An 11,812-nucleotide genomic window follows, 5' to 3' on the forward strand; every position below is an offset into this window, starting at 1 on the left:
AGGGCGAGCATGTTTGGTGGGACGGAGATTCGAACCCTCCACCCTCAGATTGCGAGTCGAGTGCCTTAACCACCTGGTCATGCCGGGCCCCAAAAAGAGTTATCTGCACTCTGTCCACCGCGGAGAATAGAACTCCAGATTTTAGCGTACTTAGTCCGCTGACCCACCGGAGGACACAATCATTTTAGAAATATTAATTTCAAAATATTCTACATGCTCAAGCTTTAATAAGTGATTAAAATTAATAATCTGTTTGTAAGTGCACATTTTTTTAAACTTAAAAATTAGTATTAATATTTAAGTCAGAGCATAACTTTGATAACTAAGTCATTTATAACCACAGAAATATGTTATCAAAATGACATTTGTACGTTATCAATTACAAACAAAACACCTGTACTATATTATTTTACTAATATTTTCATCTCCGTTTAATTGAAATATGGTATTGTATTATGTATAATTATAACTTTAAAGTAAAACTCTTTATTAACCTTATATTTAATAGCTAAAGCTTAACGATCAGCAAGCTGATCAAGTCTGATCCTTCTTCGGCTCTTGCTTCGAGAAATTATGGACTGTTAATTTTGCTGTATTTCGATACGATTTGTTAAGGACGGTTAAACTTATCAAATTGAAAAATTGTGACTAGTTCACAGTAAGAAAATATTCATTTTAAAGATTTTTAGACGTTTAACGTCTAAGAAAATTATCGACTCTCCGAGTATTTAAGAAAGATTCAGTTTGTGTAAATAAATTCCCTAATTATTTGGGTTATGAGACTATATTTTTTTAAACAATATGGTGGATATCTGGCTTTCTACTGAACTTACGACAGAACAAATTCAATTAATCGTGAATTTTAATATCATCAATTATGAGTTTTTGTTCTCTTATTAAGTATATAAATTTTAAAACATTTATTAGATTCTGTATTCAGCCTAAGTTAGGCTTAATGTTTCCAACGGTCTGTGTTCGTCAGAGTAGTGTCTATACAAAACAATCATATTTATCAAACATGATAGCTAGGGTAAATCTGCCCTTTTATCTATAACAAGGATTTGTATATTAGTAACAAACAACATTTAACAGTTCAGCGAACACTTCAAATACCAATACTATATTATACATAGCTAGTTTAAGTCTTATAAATAACATTAAAACATATTTTTTATTTTATTTTACATCATGCCTTGCTGATATAGTTTCTATACAAATATTTCTATGATACTGTACAAAACATAAAATAGGCCTACTCTAATTAGGCCTGTACTAACACCAACAGACAGAGCTATTGATATAGCCTTTATAGGCCTAGGTTAATTACGCTTGTGCTAATACCTGTTCAAAAGTAAAAGACCAAGCAATTAATACGCAAAAAAAACAACAGCAAATAACTCACGCATCATTTCAATCATCATGGCTTTTGCTGTGTTGTAGATTTTAGTTTTGTGGTCAAATAGTTTTAAGTCTTATTTTAGCATTTTAAATGAGTGAATTACACATAAGTAAATAAAATAAAAAATTATAAATGCACTGGCTGTGAGAAGCGAGGTATTGGCCCGTGATTGGCTGGACAATAAATTCTTGTTGTTGACCGAGTACTAGACGTAGGTCTACCAACCCGAACCTTAGAAACGCTGGTTTGTGAGACTAAACTACTATTGGTGCAAGGACTCTTTACGGTGGTGTCCTCTGGTGTTTGAGGTGTCCTTTGTTTTCGACAGTTGAACGCCAACACTATCACAACAACTAATACGACACACGCCACTATGGCTACAGCAATAATTATTGGAAAAGGTAGGGACAGAGACGGATAACTGTGTGGGCCTGAAAACAAAAATAGTGGATAAATAAAACGATTTCATTTCATACAGATAAAATCAAGTTATTTTATTTTACAGTTTTCCTAAAATCGATCTTAATGACTTGGTACATTTTGGTATTGAAAGTATTTAGATATATTCAATGTATAAATATTACATTAAGGACCAATCACCAATTTTTAAAGTGATTCTTGACACTTGTCCAAAAATTCAAAACAGAAAACAAACTAATTCAAATTCGCTCTCGGACCTCCTGCGATGGCTATACAGATTCAATATTTCGAAAAAGTATTTTTACTTTTGGCCTGTGTTTCAACGAAGAAACTGAGATATGAAATTAGCAAGTAACTGGCATTTCTGTAAGACGTAGTTTATTTGTGAAGTTAGGGCTATCGGTGGACGTTTGTTACGCTAATGGTGAAATTTGAAGAAATAACATTTTTTTACCTTTAAGTTAAAGTTTCAGTGGAACGAACTTGCCATTAATTTTTTTAATAAAAAATCCATAAGAACCCGACCAGAAGCAGAAAAATAGCAACACTCAGAACGATACAGTAATACAGTAATAAGTAAAATACCGCTCCACTTCTTAGTCTTATGAAATTGAAGCTAATTAAAGCATAAATCAAGAAAACACTTATTTACGGTTAAAAAACAATTTAAAGGATTGACATAGAGTAACACGCCGTTCATTTTTTTGTGTTTGTTGTATTTCGAGTTACTTTCCAAATCACAGTTTGTACAAAATCTTGGGCTCTTCATTAATAATGTATATAGTGTCATACCAGAAAAAAATTAGATGACACTCCCAAAATTACGTGAAAAACCACTTTCGTCAACGGAGAACAAGTACATACAAAAGTTCTTAAATAAAGACGTTAGTTTATTTATCAGTGTGTAGAAACGTGGGAAATGGTGTTTTGCCGTACTAACTATTACGGAATCTTGATCACAAGATGTTATTAGGGGGGGGGGGGGTTGTATAGCTCTGTTTATACTAATTTCACGTTCTTCAAGAAACAGTAAACCTACGATAGTACATGAGGCAACAACTTATGTTATGTGTTCTGTAAGTAAAGTAAACTGTTTTATTTCTTTACTGTTACGTTCATTAACAACAATAGCGGTTAGAATATTTAATGTAGCTATTAATTTTATATTTTCATTACAGAGATATCTTACATTATTAGATTAGTATACGATATACATTATTATTGATTTAGGCCTAATCCAACTTCATGTGAATATAATTTGTATTTAGAAAGTAACTTTGAGAGGTATAACACTATTCTGAAAACAGGCTTCTTTTGTCACGTGTGTTCTACATTATCAGCAGATTGAAAGTCGCTAAATGCTAATACTAGTGGAACATACCAGAAGATTGGTGAGGATACAAGAACCGACTGTCTGGTGATACTTGTGGCCTGACCGTAAGATAAGCTGACCGGAAGGTGAACCCCATGGCGTTAGTCCCAAGACAGAAATACTTCCCACTGTCAGATTCTCGTGCTTCATGGATTCGGAATTTGGTAAAGAAGGAGTTGTCAGAACGTTTCACTATAACAGAGGCGTTCAGGAGCCTAAAATACTCTCCTTGGAGTGGAATGACGTTCGGCTGCTCCTTCAAGGAGGCAAGTTCACTACCTTCAAGTAGACGGAGCCACTAAAACAAAATAAAATTAAAGTCCCGATTCAAGTGTTTCAAACCGTAACATCAACAGTTCAGTCATCTTGAAATGTTTATCTCTTATAACTCCAAAGTAATACCATATTCTGACGCGCCCAACTATAGCAGTAGTTTGTTTCTGAAAACAACTGGCATCATCGTCGTCGAAAATAAATTATCAATGAATAATAACTAGTATTTCAAATCTATCTTTTGTTTCCCACAAGTCACTGCCAAATGATTATTTCATTCAAAACCAGACGACGAGAGGCATAAGATTCTATGAAACGCTATACGCTATAATACAATATAATAATTTAAAAGTTCCCTGGAGCTAAATTTAACGCTTACCTTAATATCAGCTGAGCCATGAGCTCTTTTTTTAGATATTAATGTATTACTTACCTTAATGTTGACTGAGCCATAAGCTCTTTCCCCGGAGCTTAATTTATTGCTTACCTTAATGTTGACTGAGCCATAAGCTATTTTCTTGGATATTAATTTATTGCTTACTTTAATATGAGGAGGAACCTTGCTCTCCACGTGACACTGAAACGTCGCCGTTTCGCCCCAATTTACTGTCGTATTCTTCGGGTGATCTCCTACAAGTTTAGGCTTGTTGCTGTTCCGGTCTGTTAATAAAAATAAATTGTTTGCTATAATAATTGTGACCCAAGAAATGTACAAACACATGGGTTTACTATCGATTAAAACCGTATTTAAACACAACAAATTACTCTTTCAAAACGGTCCCAGTTTTTGGGTAGTTAGTATCACAGCATATTTATTAAATTGGTTATTCAATGACATAATCTTAATAACACAATATCTTGTAAAATTGTCACAGGAATCAACCATCACATCTCAATAATTTCAATTTACTGTAATATTCTAACTAGTGGCTTAGCCACGGGTGGGCCGTAGCACGCCCACTAAACACCTAGGTCCACCCAATCAAAGTGTGCAGGGCCCTTTTAACTCCCTGTAACTCACGACCCATCCAAAATTTGGTACTTGGCTACTTTGTTTCTAGCCCTGGGTCAGCGGTAAGTTTACGGACTGACAATGCTACAATTCGTGTTTCGATTTCTCTCCGAGGACAAAGCGCAAATAACCAGTTGTGTGGTTTTACCCTAATTAAACAAATAAAACCTTGAAATAATTCTTATTCAACACAATTTTAATTAAAATGCCAATAGATGTCGCTAGAATGCCTTTACAATTTTTTGTGTAGTCGTCCATAATGTTGAAGTGATAAACATGAATGAAAGCAGTTAGCTAGTCAACAGCACCCACCGCCAACTCTTGGGCTACTTTTTTTTTATCAAGGATTTCACCATCACTCTTATAATGCACCCAATACTTTAAAATGGATTAACAGTCCGAGCACGCTTACCAATTGTTTGCGCAAAGCCCCAAGGAAAAAAAGAGACTGCTCGAGTTATGTGCCATCTCTTGGCCTTTTATCATAATATAGCAGAGGTCCACGGTGCTATCTTAATATCAAAAAGGCTTCGAATCGCACATCCGGGAAATATCATTAATTAACACATGCTTATCAGTTATAAAATCTTTGCAATAAAGCCTTCCGTACTAAGTTCAAAGTTGAACACCATTGTACAGAATACTTTTTATTGTTCTATTTCATCTACAAGTTTAACTGTTATAGCGTGATTCACATTGAATCAGAACCATTTTTAGAGGGCACTTTCTCCCATTTTTTTTTGTTTGTTTTCCAAGTTCAGCACATCCTTCGTGTTCCTGTGTTATTGATTAAATTTTTAAAAAATGGCGTAATCAAATAATATCCTGGAAGTGGCTTCAGGATTCCATAGTACATGAAATCTGTGGTCGTACAAAGGTAGACGACATTTTGAATTCAAATTTAATTTAATTTTTACATTTACGACTTGCCTACAACCTCCAGTATGAAAGACTTGTGTACCGATCCCAAATCGTTACTAAGAACACAAGTATAATTCCCACTGTCATCATGTCGTAAATTTTTCAGATGCAGATACCAGCGTCCTCTTATGGAATCTTCTGATAATGTGTTATCTAATAGGATGTGCCCATCTTTAAGCCAAGAAACTTGCGGATTTCCTGTTCCAACGCACTTTAAGTAAACGGAGCTCCCTGCTTTTCGGTGGATCTTTCCGTTTGGAAAAGTACTGATCTGAATCAGTTTTGGTTTACCTGGAACTGGAGAACAAAATTTACGGAAAATGTATATTGAAAAAGACAGTAAGATTTACAAAACTGTAAAATATGAGAACCGAGGAACCAATGTTATAAAACAAAAACTCCTAACTTCATGAGCATTAATTAAACATTTTTACACGAATATCTTGCATATATTTCTGTAATATTTATAGAAGAACAACCGAAATAACAAAGCATTTATACTGTACAGGATTGATCACATATGTTTATCCACTGAATGATATATCTTTACAAACATATATTCTATAAAAATCTGTTGATATGATAGTTTATTTGCAAGTAATTAAGAAGTTTAACCCTAAAATTACTGATGGTGTTCATGGATCCCATTAGTTTTTAAACGTTTTTTCTCTAAGCTATATGTGCGTCGTGCCTTGTGGGTCTATAGTATTGTTGATAACAGGGTGCCTAATAAGATACATATAAAAGAGTCATATAAAAAATTTAAAGAAAAATATCATCCATTTTGCAACGAATTCTATTTTCGAAATTCGGGACTCACCTTCGTAATTAGGATAGTGATTGCCGATAGATGGCGACTCAAGCGAATAATCCTGATCTTCTTTCAGACCATCTGTGATAGACAGTATAAAGTTTAAATTTTTTATGATTTTATAGATTCTACAATTTTCTATTTTTTTGTAATATTTTAGTTTTTACTTATTTATTCATTTCTTTCTCCACTTGACTACTTCTTCAAATAAAACTCATGATTAACGTAAATTGCTTATTCCCGTTAGAGGTTTTTCAGACAGTTAATAAGGAAATATTAAACATATCAACTCATTTCAGACTCAATTACTATGCTATGATCAGCAGAGAACTGCAGTTTCTAGTTACATCAGTTCCCACCAAGTACCACACCAGGATCAGTAGAGAACTGTGGTTTCCAGCTATATCAGCTCCCACCAAGTACCAAACTATGATGAGCTGAGAACAGAAATTTCTAGTTATATCAGCTCCCACCAAGTACCACACCAGGATCAAAAGAGAACTGTAGTTTCCAGCTATATCAGCTCCCACCAAGTACCAAACTATGATGAGCTGAGAACAGAAATTTCTAGTTATATCAGCTCCCACCAAGTACCACACGAGGATCAAAAAAGAACTGAAGTTTCCAGCTATATCAACTTTATAAGGTGTGTATAAACAAATTATACAGAACAAAGTTTGGAAAAGGCTTGAATGGGTAACGAAAAAAACCTAAAATTCGACAAAAAGTCAGTTTTGCATTTTATAATAAGTGAGCAAATATATCAGTTTACTAACTATTCACCAGATGGCAGCAGTATATTAAAGTAATAGCGTAATTAGCGTTTTACGTTGTAACAAATTGTTCTGCGACCGTTAATAAACTGTTTCAATTTAGGAGAATTTTATACGGTGTTACAAACAACAATGGAAAGAAGTAGTTGAAAATACCATCCATTGTTAGACCGTTTCTTACAGATTTTACTACATTCTTGAAAAAAAAAAATCAGTTTGTGTTTTTTTTCCAAACCAAAATTGTAACGCGCACGCAACGTGTCTTAACGAACCGTGATTCAAAATGACTGTGGTATACACGTGTCACGTTTCAACACTCGACACTTATGATGATATTTTTAGGTATTAATATCACGGTGACGAAAAGATGGAGCGATTTCTTCTAGAGGTGACCAATCTTCTACTTGTCATTTTTTTTCACAACTTCTCTAAAGAAAATAAATCTCGTGTTTGCTTAAGCTGATGTTCGAATTCTCTTATCTAAACACAGCTTAAGCTAAACATATTACAGCCGGGATAAAAAAGATAAAAGATAACAGTGAGGGTATCCAACTGATTCGGTGCCGTCTAGTCATTATAAGGTTCAAGTCCTCTAAATGATTTACCTATCACGTAACGTTATTCAAACTGTTTTCACCTCTAATGATTGGCGTATTGCTAGGTGCCACTGCTACCTACACAAAATTACAGCTTTTATATTTGTTTTTAAGTTTGAATAATAAGACTGTTAATTTGCTTACATGGCTGGGTAAAGCCTAGCGGTTAGCGTGCCGGGCTGCTGATCGATCGGTCCAACTTTTGCACCGAGATACCGCCGAACATGATCTGGATGTTCCGCTGTGTGTGTGCTATAAGAGTAACAGTTAGTCCTGTTATTGGGTTTAAAGCCTGACAAAGTGCTTGAGGCGGCGAGTGCTGCTGACTTGGCTGTCTTCCTTCTGGTAAGGCGTCCAAAATTAGACAGCTATACCTGTACCTTAGGGATATCTGACCTGGCCGTTTATCTCACGTGTCTCATAAGGTGCCGTTCAGGTTGAAAACTCAAATACTTTCTGTATTAAAAAGAAGTTGTAAAAAAATCAGAAGAAAGTGAATTTTCCCGAAGATATGAGAATTGCGACTCATGAAGTGCCATATTTGTTGGTTTTTGTCAGTTTAGCAGAGATGAGGGTTCGAAACCCTGCTCGACTTCCATTTTTAATCCTAAAATATTCTAACGCGAGGGTGTGGTATTCATATTAAAGCTCCATTAGAAACTAAAATAAGGCAAACAAAAAATGAGATTTCTAAATTCTTACCTTCACATTAAAGTTTCCCGAGAAACGGTTTCTCCTGTAGACTATTGATTTTTTAAAAGTCCGACTCATTATAAATGGCTTAGATATACTGAAGACTACGTTACCTTATAAGCTTTAGGGGTAGCCGTAAAGAAATACGTTTGTTTCGGCAAGAAAAGTTTCACTACAAAGGATGGCGGACTGGTTCAAACACGACCTGAATAGAGTTAATACTAATTACTCTGTCTGTTACGATAACCGTTCAGTTCGCTGCACGTGATATTAAGTCACTTACCAATAAGCCTTAGAAGATTAGCCGGATCAAACTAGAGTTAGTAATTCTACTGTAGACAGAGATTATTTCCTCGAGAAGCTATCCTTCCCCTTATTGATGCCTGGTAGTTAGGGTTCGAATCTTATCGCCATACATACCAATCCTTTTAGCTGTGGAAACGTTATTATGTGACGGTCAATCCCACTTTTCGTTAGTAAAGAGTAACCCAAGAGTTGGCGGTGAGCGGTGTTGACTAGCTGCCTTCCCTCTAGTCTATCACTTCAAAATTAGGGACGGTTCATAAATCTCTACGAATATCCGAAAACAATCTAACTAAAATTACAACATGGGCGACAGTAAAATATAACAAGTATTCTGTTTCACAGTTTCGATAGGAGTAACATACTGATATTATATACAAGGAGAAACACCCCGTAAGTACACGGAATTACAAACTAAAATCTAGGGTTGGACTCACGCGATGGACCGGGCGTAAATAAGGCATTGTTTAGCTTTAAGATAAAACACAAACACAATTAGAGTTAATGACGTCATGTATCCTACACGACAATGTACGTTTATAAGTTTTACCGAGTACTAATTATAAAAGCGGTCGCCAAACAAACGTAAAGGAATAAGTATTATGTCTTGCTTAGAATAACACTGCATATGGAGAACTCAAGAAACAGCAGAAGATATAACGAGTTTGCAGACAGTCGTGTGTGTGTGTGTCGCTCGACTGAGCATGCGTCTTGTAATAAAGCTAAACTCATTACGACGTTTCTGAATACATTGCAATTTGAGTTAACTACTTAGTACAAATTACAGGTAGATGTACAGGCTCCCGATTATTCGAAAGCCACGTTTCTGTTTGTATAGAATTTTGATCAACCGTAAAATTGTGTGCACATAAAATAATTTTCAAAATAGGTTTCTGTTTGTTGTTAAGCGCAAAGCTGTGCAATGGGCTATCTGTGCTGTGCCCACCAGGGATATCGAAACCCAGTTTTTAACGTTATAAACCTTCAGACATATCGTTGAGCCACTGGGGAGCCTAAAATAGGTAAATATTATTTTACTATGAAACTTTAAAGTTAGACCTTCACGCATGCGTTAAAGGAGTTTATACTGTTATCATAAAATGTCTGGACATTGTATGCACTGCGCATGCCTGTTCATTGGAGCAACATGGGCACCAAATCAAAACAATGTAATTGAACACAGCATACAAATGTTTATATAGATAATTACTCTGTCGTTTAAGACAAGTATTTTGTGAGTTAGCGCCACCTGGTGTCACAATACAGCTCATGTTTTTTTTTGTCCGAGTGATCATAAATTGGTGCACCTTAGAAGCTATTTTTAGATTTTAATACAAAACCCCAAGTATATTCTGTAAGTTGTCTGGAACCGGTAAATGATTTGAACTTGTGAATCAGGTAACCAGACTAGGAGGAAAAAACAAGCAAGCCAGTGAGTTCAACACTTCTCGTCAATCTTGTATGATCTCTTACTGAAACATGTTGTCGTCCAGTCAGAGATAAACTATATGAATTTCAACTGATTAATATCATTGATATATTTATGTTAGGCTTGGAACTGCATTCTTCGAGCATGAATGGAGGTGTAGAACTTAAAGTTGTGTAGGAACTTCGACAGACTGATGCTGATTGACTCCCTGTAGTATGTAGCAACATAAGGTTGTTACAATAAACTGAACTTAAAGTCGTGTAGGAACTTCGACAGAGTTATGCTGATTGAAGCCCTGTAGTATGTAGCAACATAAGGTTGTTACAATAAACTGAACTTAAAGTTGTGTAGAAACTTCGACAGAGTTATGCTGATTGACTCCCTGCAGTATGTAGCAACATAAGGTTGTTACAAGAAACTGAACTTAAAGTTGTGTAGGAACTTCTACAGAGTTATGCTGATTGACTCCCTGCAGTATGTAGCAACATAAGGTTGTTACAAGAAACTGAACTTAAAGTCGTGTAGGAACTTCGACAGACTGATGCTGATTGACTCCCTGCAGTATGTAGCAACATAAGGTTGTTACAAGAAACTGAACTTAAAGTTGTGTAGGAACTTCGACAGACTGATGCTGATTGAAGCCCTGCAATATGTAGCAACATAAGGTTGTTACAATAAACTGAACTTAAAGTAGTGTAGGAACTTCTACAGACTGATGCTGATTGAAGCCCTGCAGTATGTAGTAACATAAGGTTGTTTCAAGAAACTGAACTTAATAAAGCAATGTAAAAAGTTAAACGATTTGTAAACAAACACTTCGAATATCCAAGTTATTTGGTTGTGCAATTTGAACAAGTCAATAATTAAAGTATATAAAAAATTGAGACATAAAACACCAACGAATTTACGAATATACAATTATTTAGATAAAAGATAGGAACATCAGAGATGAAATGACAGACGAAAGTTGGGCAGAAAGATCAAATATCTGAAAAAATAACCAAGAACAGACAGACAAACAGACATAGTGCAGTTAGATGAGAGACAGAAAGAAAAACAAACAGTTAAATGAAACACAGACAGGAACAATAAGAATGTCAAGATAGAGAGACGGATATACACAGGTGTAAAATAGATAAAAATAAGAGAATTCTCGGGTTCTTACCTAGAACAATAAGAGACACGTTAATTGAAACTTTACCAAAACCGTTTACTGCTTCGCAGATGTACAGACCAGTATCCTCTCCAACTGTTCCAGTGATTTTAAGGGTACCACGGTTCGTAACCCGAAAGTGGTCACTAGCAAGGGTCGTGAGCTGTTGGCCGTCCTTATACCACTCAAAAAACAAGGTGCTATGGTCATCTTGGACTGGACACGATAATCTGACATTTGAACCAGCCGGAACAATCTGTGGAGGGTTGTTGAGTTCTGGTAGCGGACGAGGTGGGCCTAAAAGAAAGACAAGTTTTAAAATATATAATTCATTCAGTTTCACGAAGGTTGGCGGGGTGTGCTGCGATTAGCTGCCTCTTTCACTAGTCTTTTAGCCCAAAATGAGGGACGGCTATGTGCAGTTATTTCGCTTGTTTGGCTTTGCATGAAAATTTACAAAAATGGGATTTTTGTAGCTCCTGCAGAGAGACGTATATGAGTGCTTTTTAATTGAACGATTCGTTTCCCTTAATGTATTACGACCTAGATGTACTTTATAGCTTCTATGTAGAGTCAAACCATTTGCGTGTGTTTGAATAAATAAAGTTGTTTAAACATTTGTTTAACAACAAGTAAAAGCTTGGAATGGTCTATTCT

The 11,812-nt window shown here is 35.4% G+C and overlaps 1 protein-coding gene across 1 annotated transcript; it reads right to left on the reverse strand.

Annotated features, from left to right (window-relative positions):
• Window positions 1–224: 224 nt before the first annotated feature.
• Window positions 225–11,522, reverse strand: LOC106475095 (fibroblast growth factor receptor-like 1; the record flags this gene model as incomplete). Its single annotated transcript, XM_022379303.1, has 6 exons — window positions 225–1,830; window positions 3,201–3,489; window positions 4,006–4,124; window positions 5,407–5,694; window positions 6,218–6,289; window positions 11,168–11,522. Coding segments are annotated over 6 exons (1,428 nt in total), but the record flags the coding sequence as incomplete, so codon positions are not given.
• Between the last annotated feature and the right edge of the window lie 290 nt (window positions 11,523–11,812).

The sequence above is a fragment of the Limulus polyphemus genome, unplaced genomic scaffold (genome assembly GCF_000517525.1).
Source record: "Limulus polyphemus unplaced genomic scaffold, Limulus_polyphemus-2.1.2 Scaffold8073, whole genome shotgun sequence".
Lineage (NCBI taxonomy): Eukaryota > Metazoa > Arthropoda > Merostomata > Xiphosura > Limulidae > Limulus > Limulus polyphemus.